Genomic DNA, 23,922 nt, shown 5'->3' with positions numbered 1-23,922 from the left:
GTCTGGCACCTCATGCTATGTTTTGTGTTCATTCTGGGAGCACTAGGAACCTGTGAAGTGTTTTAGGTGAACAAGTGGGTAAGAGTGGGGGGGGGGGCAGTGGCCTAAATCGAACTGCATTTGAAAAAGATTGGCCTTTCTCTCTCTTCCCCCCTTCCTCTGTCTCTCTGAAATCAATAAATTTTTTTTAAAATAACTTGAAATAAGTGTATTTGTAGTCATCTTATTAATTTTGTTGTTTTAAAGGCTCTATTGAAGTACAATTGACATATGAAATTGCATATATTTAATACATACAAACTGATGAGTTTGGACACATGTATACACCGTGACACCATCACCGCAATCAAACTCGAACACTCATCCATCACCTCCAAAAGTTTCCTCAGGCCCCCCTTTCTTTGGGGTAAGAACACTCAACATGAGATCTACACTCAACTTATTTTTGGGTACACAATATGGTATTGTTGACTACAGGCACTATGTTGTACCGCAGATCTCTAGAAATTGTTTATCTTGCAGAAGTGAAACTTTATACCCATTTAACAGCAATGCCATGCTCCTCCCTCCCCAGCCCCCCGCAGCCACCTCCTTCGGGTAGCTGCCTGAGATCCTGAGTAGCCTTATCCATTTTAATTTTGAACTGTCCATAATATACATATTGTCAAAAGCTTAGCCTAATTAGCTCAAAATCGATCACAGGCCTTAATGTAAAATGCAAAACTCCTAGAAGAGAATATAGCAGAAACTTAAGATGACCTTGGTATGGTGATGCCTTTTAATTTTTCTTAATCGTCACCCGAGTACAGGTTTATTGATTTTAGAGAGAGAGGGCGAGGAGAGCAAGAGAAACGCCTGCCGGGCGCCTCCTGCACGCGCGCCCACGGGGGATCGAACCCTTAACCTTTGCGGGACGGCGGAGGGCGCCGGAGCCCACCGAACCACACCCACCGGCCCGGGCGCCCCTCAGAGGCTTGGACGCGCAGACGGTTGCTTGGCAACGAGGACGCACCGGCCGGCCGCCAGGCGCGGGCGCACGTGACGCCGGCTGTCGCGGACGGGCCGCTCTGCGCACGCGCGGGAGGGGGGCGCGGCCTCGGCGTGTTCCGGGCTCGCCGGTTGCTAGGGTGACCGGGATACAACATGGCGGCCGGGTCCTAACGCTCTCCGACCCGGGGCCACCGCGGAGGTCCTAGTTCCGGACCCCGCCTCAGAGCCGCGGGAGCCAGGGGCCGTCCTCCCTGCCGCTTTCTTCTCCGTCCAGGGTCGGCCAGGGGTTGTCGCCGGCTCCCGCGTCCGGGATGAAGAGTGAGTGGGGCCGGGGAAGGGCGACCACGCGAGGGTGCGTGGCGGAGGTGGACGGCCGGGGGGAAGGTCGGAGGGTCCCAGGGGCGGGGGCAGCCGGAAGGGGCGGGATGGGGGTTGGCCGGGGGCGTCCGGGGCGCTGGGGGGCCGGAGGGTCCCGGGGAGCGGGGACGGGGGAGGCCGGAAGGGATGGGGGACCGAGGGGGCGGGGTCGGTCGGAAGGGAGGGGGCGGGGTGGGGCGGAAGGGAAGGGCGGAGGGGCGGAGCGGCCGGAAGGGATGGGGGATGGAGGGGGCGGGTTCGGCCGGAAGGGAGGGGGCGGGGCGGCCGGAAGGGATCGCGGGGCGGGGGCGGGGAGAGGGGCGGGGAGGGGAGGAGCCGAGGCTCCCGGGACCGCCAGGCTGGGCTTCGCGCGCTCGGCGTCCTCGAGGCCCCGGCCGCCCCGGGCTGCGCGAGTGGGTGCGCGGGACCCGGGTGCAGAAAGCCCTGCGGACCCCCTGCTGTGGAAGGACAGCCGTCCCGCGCCGTTGGCTCGCACCCCAGGTGCCGCTGGGCCGAGTCGTGCACCGAGACGCCCGCGGGGAGCAGCTCGCCCGAGCCCCTGCGAGCCGTCGCGCTCCCGCTGCTGGGGGCGGGGGTCCCCGCGTCAGCCCTTCCCGCTGCTGCGCCCAGACCTGCGTTTCGAGCGCGGGGCCTACGAAGGGCTTTGCACTTTTGCTTATAATGTGAGCTTGCGAACGGCACACACTTTTTTTTTTTTTTTTTACCATATCCCTTTTTTCCGTTCCAACTATTTATTTGGGAAGTGGTGGCGTCCACAGGAGAGCCGCAGAAGGAGTTGCCCTAGTGTTGATAAGCCCTCCACCCGGGTGCCCCGGGCGCCCTCTGGGAGCGAGCGCGGACGGGAGGGCGTCGGGGCGCCGGCGCCGCCGCGGCCCCTGCGGGGGGAGCGGGGCCCCGCGCAGCCGCAGCCGGTGCCGCTCCCGCGATACTAGGCTGCCCGCGCGTGCGCAGGTCTGCAACCCGGGTTTCCCACGGATCCCAATTATGTTCAGTGCAGGCGTTTTTATTTTTTCCAGGATCCAATCAAAAATCACTAAGTGCATTCTGTTGTCCGATCTCTTTGGTCTCCTTTCATCTGGCACAGTGTCCTGCCTTTTGTGCCCCCTTTTTTTTTGTTATTGATTTTAGAGGAAGAAGGGAGAGGGAGAGAAACGTCTGTTGGCTGCCTCTTGCACATCTGCTACTGGGATCCAGCTGCAAATGTGCCCAGACCGGGACTCAAACCTGCCACCTCTCGGGGCATGGGATGATGGGATGATGGGCTGACGCTCAACCCCTGAGCCTTGCCGCCAGGGCACTTTTGTGTCTTTCGTGATAACTTTTTTTCAATCCTCCCCTGAGGGTATTTTTTCCATTGCTTTTCAGAGAGAGAGAGAGAAACATCGATGTGAGAGAGACACGTGGATGGTTGCCTCCCACAGGCACCCCAACCTGGGCTGGGGATAGAACCTGCAATCCAGGTACCTGCCCTTGACCTGGAATCAAGCCCTCAACCCTTTGGTGCTCAGGCAGATGCTCTAACCACTGGGCCACACAGGCCAGAGCAGGGTACAATTACAATTTAAATTATTTATGTGTTTAGGAATGATTTTATGATGTTTGGTAATTCAGGTCACAGTTTTCCTCACTGCACGGTGTAAGTAATTGGGTGCAGACCTCTTCATCCAGGGTTCCTGACCTTGATTTAGTAGTTTGGCTTGAATTACTCAATCTCTTGAGGAGAGTGGAAATTAGAAGCTGCACCCTCTTCCTGACAACTGTGGTCCAGACATGTGCTTTGAGCATAGTAACTAGCCTCCCCCAATCCTTTTCATTCCTGAGCTGGCTGAGCCCCACAGCTCCATGGGTATCACCTCAAGATCTTCCAAAGCAGGGCTTGAATACACATGTTTGTACGTGGGCGTGACAACTTTCTCTCTTAACAAAAAGTGAATTTGACCTCCACTCTCAGGGTTAAATAATGCTCCGAGGCTGCTGGTGCAGTGCCCCCTCTGCCGACGCCCAGGTGCACGCCTGAGCCATCCCGGTGGGCCACCCTGCTCCTCTGCTTTCCAGCTCTGGTGGGGTCTGAGCCTCTCATCCCTCCAGGATGCCAGTCACGTGGTTCCCTGCTGTTGGGGGAGCTCAGAGAGGAGACGTGCTCTTGCCGGCACACAGTGAGGGGGACTCTGAACCTTAGAAAACAAGAGAAACAATCCTCAGTACATGCTGCTGGATTATCTTCCAGGGAACACGTTCGCTGTCTGGGAGTGGAAAATACATGTATAAATAAAACCTTGTTTTTATAAATGTTTTTATTTATAGACTACAAAGCAATTGGCAAAATAGGCGAGGGAACGTTTTCTGAAGTTATGAAGATGCAGAGCCTGAGGGATGGAAACTACTATGCATGTAAACAAATGAAGCAGCACTTTGAAAGGTAGGTTAACACTCCAAGCGGACTAGGTTAAACCAGCGGGGCAACTTAGTATTTGTGGGAAGATTGCATTCATGTAACAATATGTAAGGAACAGTCACATTTCTTCAGGCAGTGAGGATTATGGGCTCATTTTATGTTTATTATACTGGGTTTTATTTATGTCCCAGTTTACTGTGATATCAATGATTAATTGGTCACAAAAAACTTCAATTGTAAAAGTATGCTTCACTTAAACAGTCTACGTTCCTCAGAGTTTTGTTTGTTGGACTTTTATAAACAAAACCTTAGTCTAAGTAAACCAGAAGCCGCTGTGATTTAATTAATTGTGAATCGGTTAATTGAAAAGTAGTTTCCATGCCCGGCCGGGCGTGGCTCAGCAGTTGAGTGTTGACCTAGGATCCAGGCGATCAGGGTTCGATTCCCGGTCAGGGCACATGCCCAGGTTGTGGGCTGCAGCCGATCAATGACTCTCTCATCGTTGATGTTTCTATCTCTCTCTCTCCCTCTCCTTTCCTCTCTCTGAAATCAGTAAAGATATATTAAAAAAAAAAAGAAAAGTAGTTTCCAAATAGGGTTGGAGAAGTTGAATCTCTGGGGGACAGTGTGTGGAGAGGGGGCTCTTGGGTTCTGGACAGGTCCCTTGGAGGAGTGCTGTGGCTGTGTCCCGCAGAGAACCCCTTGTGTCCCCGAGTGTGCGGCTCAGTATGGATCATGCTGAGGTCATTACCACGCCAGTGGAATAGCGGGCTGAATGCTGCTTTACTGTAGCTGTTGAACTTTCCAGTGGTGGGGCTTGAAGCTCAGCTTTTCATGTCAAAGGAATTGACGTCTCTAAATGTCTGAAGCACATTTTTTAAAAGCATAGTCTCTCCCCCACGTTGGTGCCGAGCCTTCTGGAGTGTTTTGGGATATAAACCCTGACTTCAGGCTCTTAGTGTGAAAACTTGTTTCTCAGGTCAGGAAGGAGCATAGGACAGCTAGTGGTGTCTAAGGGTATGGTGAACAGTGACCTCCTCCTCGCAGTGTCCCCATGGGATCGAGGTCACCATCCCTTTCTGCGCAGGAGGACGAGCTTAGAGTTGTAAAGCAGCTCGACAGCTGTCACAGAGCCAGATCTGAGTCCAGGTTCCCTTTCTGCACAGCCCAAAGGGGTGGCTGCTCCCTGCTCTGCCAGGACGGCTGTCGCTGGTCTCTGGCTTTTCTGTCACTTCTTCCTTTGGGCGTCAAATTACTCTCAATAGAAAATTTTATAGAGAATTTGACACGCAGAGCACTGATCACCCCGTGTGTAAGGGCAGACTTCCTTGAACAGCCCCCTTGGAGAAACATATCACAAGCCCAGATGGCTGAGGGTGGACTTGTAGCTGCAGGGTGGGTGAGAGGCACTGGCCCCTCAGGGGAGAGCCAGTCCTACTGTCAGGTTCTGGGGTAAATGTGCTTACAGACAGCAGGACCTGCCAGCTATTACTTTGGTGAAGAGATGCAAACAAAAAGTGGCCTGGACACGTCTGAGCCTGCTGCTGTGTCAGAACACCATGCGGGCATGTCACTGCTGAGCCGCTGTCAGCAACCACACGCTCGGCCAGATGTCCCCTCAGGAAGCAGAGCTGTCTGTAACACAGAGTAGAAGTGTTTCCATCAAAGATGAGACTGCTCTAAGGGGCATTCCTTTGAGGGGTGGGGGACATGCAGTTTATCTGGAGAACTGCCTTCGTGTACTCGTGCAGCCTCAGTCCCTCATGGAAGTTCACCCCTGCTGTCAGCTGGGACAAGGGTCTCAGGCCTGGGCATTCTCACTGAATGCTGCTCTTGCGGGTGTTAGTGTACAGCACAGTGTTTTCCAGACCAGTGGAAACAGGATGAACTTGACCAGAGCTCAGCCAGGATGAGTGTAGCCAAGGGCCGGAAGAAATCAACATGTAGTTGACAAAGAGTCTACACGTGGAGCCTTGGTTCTCGAACTTGATTCCTTCTGGAGGCTGTTGGAGAAGCTGTTTATTCGAAAAGTGACCCATTTTCCCCATTAGAAATAATGTAAATCAAATTAATCTGTTCCAGCAACAAAAGCAAAAAACACACAAAAATATTCACAGCACAATTTCCTGAGATGTTAACAACAGGAGGGTTGGTGGTAAACTGACTCACACTCTCGAATCCTCTCCTTTGTCGCCTGAGAGACGCGTGACGGATCATACGGTGTCAGCATGAAAGGACTGTCGGGTCGAGAACCGAAGTTTTGTTCAACAGTGGAGACATTTTCCCATGAACAACTTGGTCGAGAAGCAAATTGTTCAAGATGAGAGACATTTGAGAACTGAGGTTTGATCATAAGCAGTGGCTAAGCCTCCCTTCCCGAGGCAGGGCTTTGGATGTGAATCCCGTCTCCTGTACCTGCTGCACGTAAATAGAACTACCTTGGACACCCATGTCTGAGTATTGAGTAGAGCACCCCACGCAGTGAACCCCTTGAGTTCCGTAGTACACGAGCACCTGAGCCGTGGCTTCCTTGTCTCCAGGCGCTCGAGGACCAGAGGAGGGAAGGACCAGGAGGTAGCTGCCAGGTGGGTGTGAGGCTCACGTGCAGCAGACGGCAGCCTCGTTGCCATCCCCGTTGTCATCTGATGTAGTTTAGAATAATTCTTGCTCTTCACCTCCCTTTAAAAGTGGTTGATTAGAACACATTTTCCTTTTAAAACCCATAATAAGTAAAGATTTTTAATAAAATACCACTGAATCGGTGTTCCTTGGCTTTTCTTTAGAGTATGTATGTGGGGGAGGCTCTATAGTGGGAATCCTACTTTGGCATGTTGCTGTCCTTGGAAGGGAGCGCAGACCTGGGCCAGGGGTGTCGGGTGGCTGACGCACAGATCAGTGGTCATCTCAGGCTGTGGACAGGTATCTGCAGCCATGCATCCAAACCTGAGGGGATTGACCACCCATGGGAGACTGTTGCAACAGCTGCAAAGCAGAATTACTCAAACCCTAGGAACCCAAGTGTGGTTAGAGCTGAGGTTCTGGACAGATGGGTAGATACTTCTGGAAGGCTGCACAACCATAGCCGCCTCAGCACAGAGTGGGCTTGTCTTCCGCAGCGAAACCTCTGGTTGGAGTGGCAGGAACAAACACAGTGTGAGACCATTCAGTAGCTGACCCTGTAGAGAGAGCAACGGAACTTAAACCCACTAACATTCCATTTGCAAATAGGATTTCAGTAGAGGAGAGACACACAGATCACATCCTCAGCACGCAGAACAAACTGTCCGACTCGAGGCGATAATCACAGTGAGAGGAGCCGGTCTCGGGTCTTCACGAAGAGCTGATGGCAAGTAGAGTATCTTCAGATGCTAACAGGCCGAGACGCAGTGGAACGGGTCACACGCACGAACTGAGAACTGAGGAGCGGAAGGACACCATGGCGGCGGCAGAATTTGTAGAGGAATGGTGGAAGTTGGCATACAACACCCAGTCCCCCGGACTCTACTAACTGACACTGTATTTTTTACTTTAAAAAATGCAGCTGTAGCCCTGCCAGGCATGGCTCAGTGGCTGAGCATCCACCTAGGATCCAGGAGATCGCGGTTCGATTCCCGGTCAGGGCGCATGCCCCGGTTTTGGGCTCCATCCCCAGTCGGGGGCGTGCAGGAGCAGCTGATCAATGACGACTTTCTCATCATTGATGTTTCTCTCTCCTACTCCCTTCCTCTCTCTCAAATCAATAAAGAGATATATATATTTAAAGTGAGTAGAACGGAATTTCACCAGCTCAAAGGAAGGTGATTCCCACAATCACTCCCTTTGAGAACCTCTGGGGTGAAAGTCTCTGATGCAGCGAGTCCGTGGGCCCCACCTGGGAGGGAGGCAAGGCTCCTTTGAGGTTCCGTCGGAGGGCATGGCAGCCGCTGGCCCTCGCCTCTATTACATTTGTATTGATGGGATTTGGGGTGTGAACAGGGCGTCAGGCACAGCAGTCTTTAAGAAAAGCCTGCAGTAAGACACACCTGCTGAGAGGCCACCTGTCACCAGGTGAAGGCAGTGGAAAAAAATGACAGCCTTTGGTAACGATAAGGAAGGGTGGGTCTGTTTATGGACATTTAAAATGCCAATTTTTACATGGCTTTTACATTGCTCGGTTGGTTCTCATAAACTGATTAATAGGAAATTTTAATATCTCTATATGCTTCTTAATATAGCAAAAGAAACTACCAAGGTATTCTTTCAGGAGCTTAGACGGGAAAAATTTGAATTTATGCGCAGAGCCCTAAGAACTTTGATTTTTATAGGATAACGCAGAAACGTGACTCGCCTAATTTCAGGTGCTAATGGAGAAGTAAAACCTGATTAACTTGCTGGGAGTGTCTGTGGGTTTTCAGTTGTGACCGTGGACAGTAAGTGATGATTTAATGACCCAGATTTAAAGTTGACCTGCATGCTACATGAGTTGTTTGTTTTTGCCTACACGATAGTATTGAGCAAGTGAACAATCTCCGGGAGATACAAGCCCTGAGGCGCCTGAATCCACACCCAAACATTCTTACGTTGCATGAAGTGGTTTTGTAAGTATATTCGGGCCTTTAAAAATTATCTAAATTTCATGATAATGATTAAATCTCTTTTTAAGAAAGATCATGGTAGGCATTGTAGATATTTCCTTCATAGCTCAGAGAGTAGTAATTTTTATCTTAAGTCACATATTTATTTGGTCAGCTGTGTATCTGATTCCCGGCTCCTGAGGCCTCAAGTGTGAACTGGGACCCGCTGGGGAAGCACTGTTGTCATATCTCTGGTGGGGGTGGGTGGGGGGACTGGCCTTCCTTTCCCTGCCGCAGTCATCTCTGCAGTCTCATGCAGCCTTTCTTACAATAATTGATACCGTTTCAGGGTTTTTAAAATTCCTGGTCTCACTATAGAACAGTTTCCATAAGTCTTACCCGTGATCAGGAAGGCAGGGCACAGCTGTCCCCAGGCGCTGGCAGCTGTGCCTGCATGCGGACCCTGAGCAGGGCTCACTGGGGGGTCTAGGCCCTGCCTTTCCCTGCGCCCCTGCTGCTGCTCCCCAGGAAGGCGGCCTGGCCTTTAGAACCTGCCACGAAATCACAGTCTCAGTCTCTGACCCCTCACGTGCAGCAGGTATTCATCAGAGGACCAACAGTTTTAAACTTGGTATAAACTGTGGCTGCAGCCACGTGGCCGCCTGGAACCCGCGGCTGTGCCGAGTGTCCCTTTGGGCCGCATCTGGAGACTGAGGTCTGCGTGCAACAGTCACACCCGGCCTGCAGAAGGCGCTTTGGAGGCACTTTAGAAAGCTCTCTGTCCAGACTTGTGCTGGGCCTCCTGTCACCCTGAGAGACAGTGGGGGCCCCTGCAGCCCCCCGGAGGCACTCTGAGCCAGTCAGGGCTGCCCTGTGGGGTTAGGGATCCCTTCCAGGACCATTTGAATCAGGAGAAGCTGCTGGCTCAGCTGAAGGTCTCTGTCCCCACTGGGCAAGGCCTGACGTCCTCGCACAGGCTGAAGTCACTCGTCTTTCTCCCTTTTCCCGGCTGGTTTTTGGACTCTTCCCCCGTTGTAATGTATGCCAGTCACATGGAAGTAATATAGGGAAGTTAAAACTCAGATGGCATCCGCAGGGCGTGAGTTAAATCCCCTCTTCTGCTTGGCCAGCTCTCCAACCTCATTTCTTCTCTCTCCTGAGAGTTAATTTTATATTTTGTCAGGATGTATGTCTTTCAAAAATGGGGGGTGGTACTTTTAGAGTTTTTGCTTAAAGTAGGGCTTTACTTAAAGTAGGGCTTTACTATTATTTTAAATTAATTTTACCTGAAATATTTCTTTAAAACCAAAACTTCTATTTCAGTCATTACACTTTGGCCTTTGTCTGATGTGGGAGCACTTTACTTTTACCAGAAATGTTTACAGATGAATTAAATATCTGATTGTTTTTTCTGATTAAGACACGAGGAAACATTTAAAAACCTGCTTTCTTCTGCAGTGACAGAAAATCTGGTTCTCTTGCGCTAATATGTGAACTTATGGACATGAATGTTTATGAACTGATACGAGGTACGTAGAGTCATTGGAAAGCTAACGTAAGAACGTATTTGTAGTTTGCACAAACTTTGTTTTGGTTCTCAAGGTCGGTCGTCACCGAGTGCAGTGTTTATGTACAAACACACAGGGCCGGATGGCCGCAGGACAGCTGGGGCAGCTCAGCTCCCTCCCTGAGGTCCCCACTCCACGGTCCCTCTTCTCTCGGGCTCTGCTGCTGATCTATTTCTGTTCTTGCCTCAGGGTAAGACAGGGCTTTCCCCCCAAAGAACCCTCACAGGAGAGGGCACCTCCTTATATTTGGATCCTTCCAGAGTCTCCCGAATGACAGGGTGCTCATTCATTTACTCTCGAACAATGGAGCCCTGTTAGGAAAGCCGGTGCCTGGGCCGGCCAGGAGGGGCTGGAGGCTACAGGGGTCACCTGAGGGAATGGAGAGGAGGAGGCAGGTCCTTGGCCCACATCTAACAACCATCCCTGGGGCTGACCTCACGGTTGTGTGAGATGCCAGGACAGTGAGCCTTGAGAATGTCACTGAGAAAGCGCACAGGAAGTGTTACATTTCACAGGTCACACTGTGCTTATGGGACCAACCGAAAAAGTAACCTAGTGTCATGTGAGTGCCGGTGGCCTGGAATAGGGTGTCCCTGACAGCATCATCGATGACTTAGAAACTGCTCTGTTGGCTCAGACAATTCAGGCCAAACTGAAGATGGTTGCTCTGGAAAAGGTTCCGATCCACGAGCTGCTCCGAGGAAGACACGGATGCTGGACGCGCCCGTGGAGACTGCAGATGAGATTGTTCTGTGAAGTGCAGAGCGGAGAAAACTACATCATCAAACAAGTAGACTTTACATGGGACTTAGAATGTGTGCTTTAGTAAATTAAATGGAGTAAGTGGGCACATTTTTCTACATCCATAAATTGATGTAAAATATTTTGATCCAAAAACTTTTGGATCTTTTTGGGAAGATAGGAGATTCATATCTGGGACTCCATGGTATTTCTTATAATTATTCATAGGTAGCCCCTCAGTCAGGTTTAGTCTTGTTTCAAGCGCATTTCTGACAAAGTTAGATCTGGTTTCTTGGTCTGAAACCTATTTAAAATAGAGCTCTTAGCCCGGCCGCTGTGGCTCGGGCTGAGCCTGGCCCCGTGAACCGGGAGGCGCTGCTGCGCGGTCCCATTTCCTGAGCCTGCGGCCGGCGGGGTCGGCTTCATCTGCGTGTAGCAGCGCAGGCGGGGCGCAGGCGGGGCGCCCGCGCCGCGGGAGCCAGCACTCGCCTCACCAGCTCCACGGGCATCTCTGCGCCGGTGACCGAGGCCTTACCTGTAACGAACCCGCGCGCTCGCGTCCTTGGGGTGGGAGACGCGTGTCTTGTCTCAGGCTCCCGACGGCTGCTCCCAGAGTGTGATATTTCAAAACTCAAGGGAGGGGGCAGTTTCCGGCAGGTTTCTGTGCGTTTAGACACTGGAGAAAGCTTTGCTTAGAAACCTACTTTTCAGCAGTCGGGGAATTGCGTAGCTGGGGAAGCTGCGTCCCTTTCAGTGTCTGCCTGTGGAGCGCGACTGGAGACAGGCCGCGCTGTTGCAGGTCGGGCGCTGACTCGCGGCCGCGACGGTGCTGTCAGCGGCCAGGGCGAGAGCGCGGGGACAGGGACGCCCGCAGCGCTGCTCGGACCCTGAGTGTTGGAGCCGAGCTGCCTGCAGGGAGGGTGAACTGAACTTTTGAAAAGGGCCACCTTGGAGTTGATGAGCTACAGGACGGCGGTGCTGCCGGCTCAGGAATGCCAGCCACGCGCAGGCCCTGTCCTCCGCTCCTTGTAGGCCTAACTCCTTTTACCCCCACGACAGCCCTGTCGGGCACATGTTGTCGTTGCCCCCATTTTAACGATGAGGAAGTTGAGGCTCAGAGAGGTTGCCTGTCCGAGGCTCTGTACCTGGAAAGCAGTAGAACTGGGGTCTGAACTTAGGCAGGTCCCCGCGTGTCCTAACCACCGCGCAGCGCCTCTTGACAGACCCTGTGCTTGGCACTGTTACCGCCATCCCCGTTTTACAGGGGACTGAGGCCGAAGGATTAAGTAGCAACCTGAAGTTAAGTTGTTAATAAGCAGCAGAGCTGGAACGTAAACGGAGGTCTGACTGGAAAGCTTAACGCTTCTGCTCTGTGGCCACCCTGGGCCTCTGCCTGGCCCCGCTGCGTGCTCACCGGAACAGACGCGGATTGTTTGCTCTTGCGGTGATGCTGGCTGACTGAAACGCAGGTCGCTCACGCACGAAGCTTTCTCTACTGGAGAGCTCGTGTCACTACGTGACGACCCTCCTGGACAGTCGGAATACTGAGTAGCACTGCGGAGCACCGAAGAACCAGTGAACGGACTGGGAGGGTGTTCGCAGCCTCTACCGAGCTGTCCGCCTGTACGCACAGCAGTTTCAGGGGCCGGGAAGGAGGGGAAGCCGCACAGAAGGTGCATTTTGGATGCAGAGAGTAGAGACTGTTGCAGAGATAAACCGTGTGAAGGTAAAATCCTGAGGGAGTGGATCGCCGGGGGCCGTTTTCTCTCCTCTGCTAGATGTCAGTCGAGGCAGAGGTGACTGTGGGCCCGACGTCCAGGCTCATCTGGAACATGGGAGAATTGGGGGAATGCAGGAGAGGATGTCTCGTTCACTGGGACACACCGTGAGCTGTTCTTGAGGTGGGGACATATGGGGAGCAGGATGGACACGGCTTCCTCCCCGTGGAGCTCACACTCAGGAGAGACAGCAGCGAGTGAAGGAGTGACCAGAACCCCAGGCAGGGCCCGGGGCCCAGGGGCAGCCAGTGCAAAGGCCCTTAGGCCCGTGGCTGCAGTGGGGGGGGTGTAGGAAGTGCGGGCAGGGCCCGCGGCTGGTGGGGCTGGGTGAGCGGTCAGGTAATTCGGGGTCAGTAGGAAGCCACTCGTGGGGTTGGAACCAGGGGAGAGGTGTCTTTTGATTGGTGTTTAGACCAGTGTTTCCAAAACTACAGTAGAAAACCAGGTTTGTTTTTTACTACCTGTTGTGGTCCAAAACGTTTGTAAAATGCAGTAAAAACTAATTACCGGGAAAAGGACCATGCGCTTGGATGTCCCGGCCACAAGGAAAGGCCGACAGAGCTTCCAGGCAGGTGCCGCTAATGCCCCTCATCCCCTCTCAGGCTGTGCTCCGAGGAGCACCTTGTAGGGACTTGTCTGGTTGCAGTTTAAAGAAAGGGGCCGTAAGTGCGTGTGGCTCTCCCCTTTTAGTTGCAGGCAACAGCGTCCGTCGTCGCTAGTTTAACCAAAAGGGGTTTTTTACGTGGGACGGTGTCAGTGGTGGCCTCAGCAACCAGAGCTTTCCTGGTGCCACCTCCCAGGAGGCCTGACCGCGCTCTGGTGCGTCCCCCGCTTCCTGCCGTCTCTCGAGCACTCGGCTGGCACGGATCTGCCTCCCTGTGTACCCACCGGTCCACCCGGAGTGTGAGCTCCCTGGCACTGGGGTCCTGGCAGCTCCATCACTGGGGTCCCCTATGTGGGACACTGTCCGTCATCTACCCTGGTGATGTTTTGGACATTGAGAGTCATAGTTAGATGCTTTCACTGCAAGAAGCTGTTCCATCCGGCTGGTTCCCACAGAGGAAGGAGTTTGTTGTAAAACTGCAGGTCTCTCTCGGAGGCTCAGTCAGGCCTCCAGGGAGGTGGGGCCAGGAAAGCTCTGGTTGCCAAGGCCACCATCACTACCCGCAGGCCACAAGGTCCCCCGCCCCCTCTCGGCTGACACAGCCCCGGAGACCCTCCCCTGGCAGCAGATGGGCTCGGCGCAGAAATCCCAGTCCCCGGCCACCTCCAGAGCGTGGGCTGTTGCAGGCGCAGTGGGCTGGCCTGTCACCTTAGGGTGATAGCTTCAGAGGCTGCAGTGGGGCAGGCGTCCTGAAATAAATCGTGATGCTGCGGAATGAACCAGGTAGGAAAAGGTAAAACCAGACAGGTGACCGTGACCGTGGCCTCCAGTTCGTTTCCATGGGTGGCTCAGGCGTGATGGACAGACTCGTTCAGTTTGTTTCTATTTCATCCAGTCTGACCCGCTGGGTGTATGGTGCACCGTTTCTAATGGACCAGTGAAAAAGAAAACATTGCCAATTCAGCTGACGCACAGCTTTCCCATCCCCTAGCAACCGGGGTCCCGTCCTTAGTAAAAGAGCCCGTTGGGACCCATTTAGACAGTCCCCGTGTCACGTCCTCGGCATATATCCAAAGCCGAGTCACAGTGAAGCGAGTCTGTTGCGGCGCTTCTCCCACGTCCCGGGACACGGCGAGCAGTGATTGACGTCTTCGCGCTCCTTACACGTCTGTCCCTGCCGGTCGGTGTGTGATGTGACCTCGCTGTCCCGGGAATTCTCTTCCCAGCCAGTGACACCGTCCTGCGGTTTGCTGCTGTGCTTCGCAGGGCGTTGCCTCAGCCCAGACCTCCCACGTGGAGAGGGGTACCGGGTCCGAGCACGCGCCGCCGCTTAGTGACGGGAGGCCCTGGTCGGGCTCTTTCCCGTGGGGGCAGTCAGAGTCCCAACTCTTAGGGTCGGCACGAGGCTTAAATGAGGTAATATGTGCATTTCATGGTTGGTGGTGGAGCTCGGCCCCGCTGCAGAGGTGAGGAATGGAGTTCCAAAGAAGCCACAGCACTTGCCTAAGATGAGCCGGCTGCAAAGAGCAGAATGGGGAGGGCCCGTCCTTGAGTGGCCGTGGTTGCTGAGAGGGGTGCTGGTCACTGCCCAGGCTCCTCGCTGAGTCTGCTCTCCCATCGGCTGCCCTCTCGGCGAGATCTCTAACCGCTCAGAACAGTGAGCTCTCCTTTGCAAAGCACCGATGGCTGGCACGTGCACACGTGGTGCCGTGGGGCACGGCCAAGGGCTGTCTGGCTGTGCCCCGGTGGATCCCAGAGTGCACCTCCAAACCTGACCACAAGGCCAGGCACAGGCCTGGGGGCGGGGTCTCGTGGGGAGGGACGTGTGCCGATGGCTCTGCCACAGCGCAGGCTACACTGGCAGCCACATTCCCCCAGTGAGGACAGACAGCAAAGGCCACAGTTGATCACTGTGTTCAGTGCTGTGCTGTACGTGACATTCTTTAGAATCTTCCTAATGAGAAAATTGGTAAAAATTAACTTGGTCAGGAGAGCAAAACCAGACAAGGGCGCCTGTCTCCTGTAGCTTCGCTCCATCAGGCAGCGATTCTCCAAGGAAGGGCGAGGGGAGGGCGCCCGGGCTGCCAGAGGGTTGGGGGTACCCAGGAGGAAAGGAAGGCTGGGTCCCTGAAGAGGGCTGTCCACGGGGACTGCAGGCAGCGGAGAAACGCAGGGCCATGAAGGTCTATGGGATTCGTGCTCGTGGAGGGGGTAACGGTTTTCTGAATTGGTAGGTGAGAACGGTTATTTTACAAATTTAAAACACACCTTTGAAATGAAAATCAAGTGAACTGTGACACCTTCTGGAAGATGCTGGAGTAGAGGAAGAAAGCAGAGCATCCTGCACACCTGCGGGAAGGAAGGCGGGGGAGCAGGGGCCGGACAGCGCCAGCAGCTCAGCTGTCCCTCGAGCCCTGATGGCCCAGCAGGTGCCGTCGGAGCCTGTGGGCCTGGAAAGCAGCCGTCGGTCTTCTCAGAGTAGAGCAGCTGCACTGCTGTGAGCCTGACCTGTCCTTTAAAACAGAAATCTCCACCCAGACAGGCGCCCAGGAGAACTCTGGGTGTACAAGCGACTCCTCATGCTCCGGTCAGCAGTTAGGAGGAGGGCTCAGGCTGAGCCAGGTTACTCAGCCAACCACTCCCGTGATTCCCACCGGACACTGTCTCGTCTCCATCAGAACACACACCGCGATTCCGGGTGGGATCGCGCCGTGGGTGGAGTTCTGAGTGGCTTTTTTGGGGGGACTCTGTGTTTCCTGTAAAACGGCTTCAGGTCACTCCACACAGCGGAAATTAGGTTTTCACGTGTTATTAAGTAAGAACAGGGTCTGTTTTTTATTCAAAAAAGGGGCCTAAGGACCATTGGTACCCATATTTGGCTGTTTCCTTGATTGTACAGGGAGAAGACACCCCTTATCTGAGAAAAAAGTCATGCACTATATGCACCAGCTGTGCAGGGCCCTGGATCACATGCACAGGTGTGGCCCCGAGACGTGGCAGCTCCCAGATCCGCAGCACGCGTTAGCATTCGTTAAGGACGCCGTCAGTGAGGCACAATTAATTCTCTCCTCCCTTTTATATTGAATGCAGAAATGGAATATTTCACAGAGATGTAAAACCAGAAAATATATTAATAAAGGTAAGGGCTTTCGTATGAAAAGTTGATGTCAGCGTAAAGGTAGAATAAAAACTTCCCAGTGGGTGTGCTTTCAGTCCCAGGTAACTGGATACGAGGTTTGCAGTAGTGTTTTCCTCTCAGTTTGAAAAAATGGTTTATTTAATACATGTCGTCAATACGGCCGTACACCTGGAAGGAAACTCTCAGGCACCTTTCTCAGACTATGTACAAAAACAAACTCCAACGTATCACCCCAAACACTAAATATAACAGTGGGAGAGTCGGGATTCGAGCAGGTCGGCCTCGCCCCAGAGCCACCCGGCCCTGCCCAGGCAAAGCCACAGCGTGGCAAGGGTGGGCCACGGGCTCACCCGCGAGAGCCCCGCTCACGCACGGCCGCCCAAAAGCGTCCTGCCCCTTGTCCCGAGGCAGCGAGTGACTCTGCTGCTGCAGAATTAGCTTCCTTTCCTAGAATGTTCTGTAGTGGAGTTAGAGGACGCGCTCTTTCTGGTCCAGCTTATTTCACTCGGCACTTCTGAAATTGGCCCGTGGTGCTTGGGCGTTCTCTTGCGTGTTTGCCCTTTTTTCTCTGCATTTCAGTTTGGGGCGTTTCCGTTGGCCTATCTCCCAGCTCCCTGGTTGTTTCCTGGCTGTGTTTGGTCTATCGATGAACCCAGCAAAGTCATTTAAAAACACGTTTCTATTGACTTTTAGAGAGAGGAAGGGGGAGGGGTAGAGAGACAGATGCAGCAGTGAGAGAGAAGCGTCAGCGCCAGCTGCCTCCTGCGCCCTGCTGAGCACCGAGCCGCAGCTCACGCAGGCGCCCTCACCGGGAATCGAACCGATGACCTCTCGGTTCCGGGGTTGATGCTCGACCACTGAGCCACACCAGCCGGGCCCAGCAAAGTCTTTTTTTTTGCTAATTTAAAAAAATTTCTAGCATTTCCTTGTGATCCTTTCTTATAGTTTTCATCTCTGCTGACATTTCCCATCTGAACTTGCGTGTTGTCCACTTTTTCCATTAGAGCCCTTCACAGATGAATCGTAGTTATTGTAAATTCCGTCTGATGATTCTCAACCCTGTGCCATGTCTAAGCCCAGCCCTGAAGCCTGCTTTGTCTCTCAGACTGTTTTTCTTGCCCTTTAACGGTCTTATGCTTTTTTTGGTGGTGGTGGTTAATCCGCACCCGAGGATATTTTTTCCATTGATCTTCAGAGAGAGTGGAAGGGAGGGAGGGAAGGGGAGAGAGAGAGAAATATCGATGTGAGAGACACATCAATTGGTTGCCTCCCTCTGCATGCATCCTGACTTGGGCCGGGGATCAAACCTGCAACCCAGGTCCATGCCCTCGACTGGGAATCAACCCCGCGACCCTTCGGTGCATGGGCCGGTGCTCTAACCACTCCGAATGCCAGCCAGGCAGCCTTATGCTTGTTGTTGATAGCCTGGCGTGGTGCATTGGGGATGGGAACCGAGGCAGGAGGCCGGCAGAGGGGCCTTGCGCTGTAGCTGCAGGTGCAGCCTGTATTTTACCACCTGAATGTGAAGGGTAAAGAAAGTGGAAGAACTGCCCCGAAACCCGTCTCCCTGGTATGTCTGACTTGCTCACAGAGCCGGGTGCGAGCCGGCCCGAGCTGCCTGAGCGGCTCTGGGCGTCTGGCTGTGGGTGTAACTTGCTCGCAGACTCACACGTGACTTAACTTCTTCCAGCGTCTGCAGAACACTTGCTAGCATGTTCCACTGGAAAGAAGCCCACGTCCTCACCTGTTAGGGCACCTCCTCGTGCTTACAAATATACGGCCAGGGACTGGCATTTCACAGGCCAGTTTAGTTGCTAGTGGCTTTCCCGTTAGTGCGTAAATATTTGAGATGGCTTCTGTTTTGACAGCTGTGCAAGGAGATTCCTCTGTCCCTGCTTCTCTCCCCCTGCAGCAGGATGTCCTGAAATTAGGGGACTTGGGGTCCTGCCGGAGTGTCTATTCCAAGCAGCCGTACACGGAGTACATCTCCACCCGCTGGTACCGGGCCCCCGAGTGCCTCCTCACCGATGGCTTCTACAGCTACAAGATGGACCTGTGGAGCGCTGGCTGCGTCTTCTACGAGGTCGCCAGGTAGAGCCCCCACCTTGGTCCGTGAGCCAGCTCGGGGCCCGGGCACCTGTGTGAACGTGCTGGTGTGCGCACAGGCGGGCGGGCCTCTCGCCAGGCCCTTCCCCGCAGCACGGATTTCTCAGCCATCCTGGTGCTGCGACTGCTTTTAACTTAACAGAAAACGTATTTTGTCAACACCTTTCCTTGCTTGCTGTGATGGAGAACAGAACACCTGGCAGCCCGGCCCTGGGCCCCCGCCTTGGGCTTCATCAGTGAAATGACTGATTACCAAGTTAGGGACCGAGTAGAAACGTGCTTATGCCACCGTGGGGCTGCCGGGGGGTGTGAGCGGTGGCCCTGGCCCTGCCCTGGGAGGTGCGGGTGCATCGCCAGGGTCTCTGGCCGCCCGGCACAGCCTCCACTCCTCAGCATCCTCCTGGCCACACGCCCCCCTCGGGGCTTCCCCGCTGGCTGGGGCGGGGCCTGGGAAGAAGGGAGGAGATGTGGGAGCAACTCAGACGGGCGGGGCAGCACCCTCCCACTCAGAGTGTGTCATTTAATGGCTGGGTGACACGCATCAGAACGGAACCCAGCACGGGCAGGGACCAGGTCCGCTCCCACCTGCTCCCTGACCGCCTCACGAATCCCGACTGGTGTGCCCCTTTCGTTCTCGAGCCCTCCTATCGATAGTTGACTTATTTTTGCAAAGTTGAGTCACAATTTCACTGAAGCTAAAAGTGCCAACAGAGCACCCTTCCTCGTGCAGTAAAATGCTGTGAATTAATTTGAAAGGTGTTAGAGGGCTCCGGTGTTAGGAGCAGCCAGGACGAAGGGGACTGTCCCCTTGTCACATTCTCCAGTCTGCAGCCCCTCTTCCCTGGAGCCAATGAGCTGGACCAGATCTCGAAAATCCATGACGTCATGGGCACCCCTGCTGCGAAGACCCTCACCAAGTTCAAACAGTGAGTGCCCCGTGCTCCTGGGGTCCCGGGGGGGCTTGTCCCCCGGCCAGGGCTGGAGCATGGGGGAGGGGGACCGAGGGCAGGGCCAGGCTGCCGTCTGTTGCAGGTGCAGCCCCGCAGTCCTTGGGGCCCCCAGGGTTCTGAGAGGGACGCTCTCCCTCAGGCATCACAGAAGGGTTCTTACTGCCCTGAGGGCCTGGCGGTCAGGTCGTGGCCCGAATAGTTACACATTTACATGGTACTTAGAGGCCTCTGGGTAAATGAGGTTCCCAGGCACCGGCTCCATTCAGGGAAGGCTCCTGCGGCCGCCCCAGCTCTGCCGACCGCACTGACCCCGGCCGGGACTCGTTAGGATTCTGTGTTGCTCAGAGATGAAGCCAGGCCGGGGAGTGGGGCTTCCAGGAAGGGCCTGTGGGCCGAGGGGTGGTCAGCGCCCAGCAGCTGCACGACCTGGGAAGGCAAGGGGGTGACAGCTGTCTTGGATTTTCTTTCCTTCTTTGTTTTTTAATCATCACCCGAGGATATTTCTTCCGTTGTTTTTCAGAGAGAGTGGAGCGGGGGAGAGAGAGAATCGTCAGTGTGAGAGAGACACGTCCATTGGTCGCCTCCCGGGCCGGGGATCGAGCCTGCAAGCGCTGTACGTGCCCTTGACCGGAGTGAAACCAGACCCTTCAGTCCGAGGGCTCCAACCACTGAGCAAACCTGCCAGGGTTCTTTTGCTTTTTTTAAACTTAACTGCACTCTTCTCAGCTGGAAATGTGGTATCAGCCTCTGGGGAAGGGTACTTTTCTTCCGTTTATAGATGACAGGTTCCACCACCACCACCCTTCTTTAAAAAGAAGACTTTATTTTTCAGAGCAGTTTTAGGTTCACAGCAAAGCTGAGGGGAAAGTACAGAGATTCCCCACACACCACCTGCCCGCGGCCCAGCCGCCCCATCAGCTAGTGACGAACCGCACTGACCCGACATTGTCCCCCAAAGTCCCCAGTTCCCTCGGGGGCCACTCTGGGTGGCGCCTTCTGGGTTGGCCCCGTGTACTCAGGCCCCTCTAGGTCGCAGGCCGTCACCCCAGCGCAGGTCCCTGTAGTCGTGACGAGAACGGGCCACGTGCTCTAAGTGATGGCATGATCGTCTGTTATCATTGGGCTTTCAATACAGGTCGAGAGCTATGAGTTTTGATTTTCCTTTTAAAAAGGGATCAGGAATTCCTCTCCTGACAGCCAATCTGTCCCCGCAATGCCTCTCCCTCCTGCACGCAATGGTGGCCTATGATCCCGACGAGAGAATCAGTGCCCACCAGGCCCTGCAGCACCCCTATTTCCGAGAGCAGAGGTGGGTGCTCTGGACAACGGGGGTGGGGGGGGTGCTGGCTGCTGAGACGGGGGGGGGGGTCCTGAACAGCTCTCTGCCCTGAAGTGCCCTTTTCTGGAATACTCTCCTGACGGAGGCTGTTAGCGGGGAGGCTCCGTTAGACCCGCGGGGAGCCCACCTGCCCGTGTGAAGGGGTGAACTCGCCGTGAGGTCTGACAGTGAGCTGGGTGCGCCCGGCCCTGGACGTACGGGCTCTGAGCCGAGTCCACACCCCTGTCCACCCCGCTGTGACCTGGCGCAGGGTGCGGGCCTGTGGCGGGGCCACCCCCAGCCAGAGACTGCGGCTGAGACAAAGGAGAGAGGTCCTCAGTCCGCGTGGAAGGCAGAGGCAGTGGCCGCGACGGGCCGGGCGCCTCTGGAGACGGGACGGGCTGTGTGGCGGGTTCTCAGGGGCGCTGCTCTCCTCCCTCCCTGCAGGGCGGCCGAGAAGCAGGCTCGGGGCGGCCACAGAAAAGCCGCTGTCCCCGAGCGCCCCGTGGCCCCGGAGCAGCTCAGTGACAAGTGGCCAGTTTCCAAGGAGGGCAGCAAGCAGGTACGGACGGGCGGCCGGCAGGAGGGAGGCCCTGCGGGGGCCGCGCCCTCGGGGGGCCTGTGTCTGAGGGGGCCACCGCGAGGCTCCGCGGCTCTGCCCTTTCTGCCCTGCCGGCCAGCGCCGCGTGGGCAGGCCAGACGGGGCCGTGGGGTGTCCCGCAGGATGCCACTTGTGCCCCCAGACCCACCCCAGCGGGGGCAGAGAGGCTGAGCCGCGCCCAGGTGACCCAGCTCACCGGTGACCTCCCGCTGGCCCCGGGTGAGCGCTCCCGTCACAGAGAGAGAGGGCTCCACACACACTCTGTCCATGCGCCACGTGCAAGCCCCTGGTTCTGCCCTTCACTCCAGGCTGTGCCCTCCCAGCGGCCATGCCCACTCACCCCTGCGTTGACTGCATGTCACCATGAGCTGGGAGCTGAGACGCAGACACACCTGCAGCCAGGCTGCTTTCCAGAACGCGGGGCTCCCTGCCTGCTTGATGGCTCCCAGGCCTATCTCCCAGTCTGTCCCCCAGACTTGCTTTTCTCCCCACGCCTTCCCTCCAGGGTGGAGGCAGCTCCCTTCAACTGCTCAGGTCCCAAACTATGGAGGCCCCTCCCCGGGCCTGAGCCTGCTGAACCTGCTCAGCTGCCCCTCCCACCTGCCCCATCACCCCTGCTGGTCCCAGCACGGCCTCACCTGCAGTCAGAGTGCAACCCACGTGTGTCTGTAAGGCTCCAGAGCAGGCATTTTAGGCTTTGCAACCCTAAGGTCTGTCACAGCTGCCCCCACGGACAGCATAACGCGGGGTGGGGCTGTGTTCCCACAAACTGTGGACGTTGAAATTTGAATTTCATACAGTTTTCACATGCCATGAGAACGTTTTCAAGTATGAAAAGGTGGAAGCCATTCTTAGTTCAGCAGCTGCACCAACGCAGGAGGTGGAGGCGTGGCTGACCGGAGTTAGGAGCCATCCCCGAGGCCTCGGCCCCAGGCACCCCCGCCAGCCCACCCAGCCCGGCGGCCGCACTGAGGGCCCAGGCCCCTCGCGGAGCCCTTGCCGCCCGCCCTGGGCCAGGCAGCAGCCACCTCACTCAGGGTGGCAGGACCTTGCTGTCTGGTCGCACCTCACGGTCGGGAAGTTGTATTGGGCAAAAGTGGCACAAAAGAGCCTTTTGTTCCTCCTGGTTTCACGGAGGAGGCGCCACGTGTGCTCAGCTGCCCTGTGTTCTGTTTCAAGAAACAGCCCGGGAAGCAGGAGGAGGACCGACCCAGGAGGCAGGGCCCGGCCTACCTGATGGAACTGCCCCAGCTGAAGCTCTCGGGAGCCACCAAGCTCTCCTACTCCAGCCCGGCGCTGCAGGCGGTGTTCGGGCGCGGAGGGAGCGGGAAGGTCCCGGTGCTGAGGCCCCTCAAGTGTGGGGGTGCAAACCAGAAGGTAGCGCCTCACTAGCTCCCCTTTGGTCCGCTCCTGCCACCGTCCCAGCCTCCACTGAATGTTGGTCACTTTCTTTACCAGACAGAGACGCAGAAGGACATCAAGCCTAACCTGAAACAGTACCACCTGCCCAGCATCGAGAGGAAGGGCGGGGGATACTAAGCGCCGCGGCTCGCTCGGAGCGTCCGCGCAGGCTCGGTCCTCCGAGACCCGCGCCCCCAGGAACACAGCCCGCAGCAGCGGCCCCAGCGGCCTGGAGGCCGCCAGCCTGGTCCCCGCGTCTGAAAGCAGCCAAACTGTATGCTCCACTGTAACATTTGTAATTCCACCTCATTCGAGGGTTCCATTTCACTTTGTAACCTGAGAATTTGCAGGAAATACTTGTAATTTTTTATACGAATGCAAACAGAAATTATAATTTGTATTACGTGATATTTAGGCCAGTTTCCCGCGGGCTCTGCGTGGACTTTCAGCACATCACCAAGAGCCCTGCAGCACGTGGCTGCGAGCGGATGTGCTGACTTTATTAAAGAAGAGCCATCACCACAGTATCTCCATGTGATCCGTTTGCAGCCCATGCGAGCAGATTGGAGATTGATCTGTTGGGAAGACCTGGATGTGGCTTGATTTTGTTTCACTGGGGAAGCCGTGAGGAGCAAGTCCAGGCCTGTGCTCGGTGCCCTCGGTGCCACCCAGGGAGCCGCAGTGGCTGTGTAGTGTGGGCACCAGCGGGCCACTGATCCGGGCTTTGCGGTGGCCACAGTGTCTGAGCTCCTGAGGCCCAGCTGCTCCTGGGAGTAGAGAACGCCGCTTCCTGATGGGCCCCAGGCACTGAGCTTTGTTTCTGGGGTACAAAAGAATCCTGTTTCACAGAGGTGGGGTGCTGCAGACACGGTGGCACCGGAAAACAAGGCGTGGGCCCGGCCGCCGGGCAGAGCAAAGGCCCTGTGGCCGTTGTAATCTAATTACTGAGTGCTCCTCTGTCTCATCTCTCCGACTCACAGCAGTAAAAGCACATTTCCTGGGTTCCTTTTTCATCTTCCTGTTCCCCCTTTTAAAACAGATCTGACACCCCTGCATGGCTCTCTCATGTCTACCGCCTCCGATCCCCCTAACAGCTGGTGAAGCAGAACCAGAATGACAGGACAGCTGGGCCTGGGGCAGTGGCTGTGGCAGCCACAAGGAGGGGCAGGCTCGGGGCAGAGGGAGGGCATGAGCGTGGATGCAGGAGGGGCCCCGCAGGGGCGGAGATGCCCAGGAAGGGCAGGCTCAGGGCTTCACGACATTCGGAGCGGGGTGCACTTGCGGGAGGTTGGGAAGAGCTCCCTTTTAGACCCACCTGAGACTGCGGTGGGGCCTTCCGGGACGGCCGTGGTAACGTGGCACTGGGCAGGAGGGGCACTGTGCTGCCCCACAGTTTCACA

The 23,922-nt window shown here is 55.5% G+C and overlaps 1 protein-coding gene across 4 annotated transcripts; it reads left to right on the top strand.

The window, feature by feature from the left end:
* The first annotated feature begins 1,080 nt into the window (after nt 1-1,080).
* On the top strand, nt 1,081-23,576 carry MOK (MOK protein kinase). Of its 4 annotated transcripts, XM_081152393.1 has the most exons (12): nt 1,118-1,308; nt 3,673-3,787; nt 8,251-8,340; nt 9,775-9,845; nt 15,907-15,985; nt 16,098-16,146; nt 18,059-18,237; nt 19,077-19,178; nt 20,338-20,511; nt 20,968-21,082; nt 22,301-22,498; nt 22,580-23,576. In XM_081152393.1, exons 1-12 carry the CDS (start codon nt 1,302-1,304, stop codon nt 22,658-22,660), a joined length of 1,260 nt encoding a protein of 419 aa, XP_081008519.1. In that variant the 5' UTR covers nt 1,118-1,301; the 3' UTR covers nt 22,661-23,576. The 4 variants fall into 4 exon arrangements, with proteins under 4 accessions (XP_081008521.1, XP_081008520.1, XP_081008519.1 ...); XM_081152394.1 differs by lacking the exons at nt 8,251-8,340; nt 9,775-9,845 and having other exon boundaries at nt 1,086-1,308; XM_081152395.1 differs by lacking the exons at nt 8,251-8,340; nt 9,775-9,845; nt 15,907-15,985; nt 16,098-16,146 and having other exon boundaries at nt 1,081-1,308.
* Nucleotides 23,577-23,922: the final 346 nt, after the last annotated feature.

The sequence above is a fragment of the Miniopterus schreibersii genome, assembly GCF_964146895.1.
Source record: "Miniopterus schreibersii genome assembly, chromosome: 1".
In the NCBI taxonomy this organism is placed as follows: Eukaryota; Metazoa; Chordata; class Mammalia; order Chiroptera; family Miniopteridae; genus Miniopterus; species Miniopterus schreibersii.
The sequence above is the reverse complement of the archived record's forward strand: the minus strand, read 5'-3'. Positions and strand labels throughout refer to the sequence as shown.

Bases quoted from the DNA above. Each gene is read 5' to 3' on its own strand.
- MOK (XM_081152393.1), top strand. The intron at 8,341-9,774 runs GTAAGTATATTC...TTTCTTCTGCAG, and splicing joins ACGTTGCATGAAGTGGTTTT to TGACAGAAAATCTGGTTCTC. The intron at 9,846-15,906 runs GTACGTAGAGTC...TTGATTGTACAG, and splicing joins TGTTTATGAACTGATACGAG to GGAGAAGACACCCCTTATCT.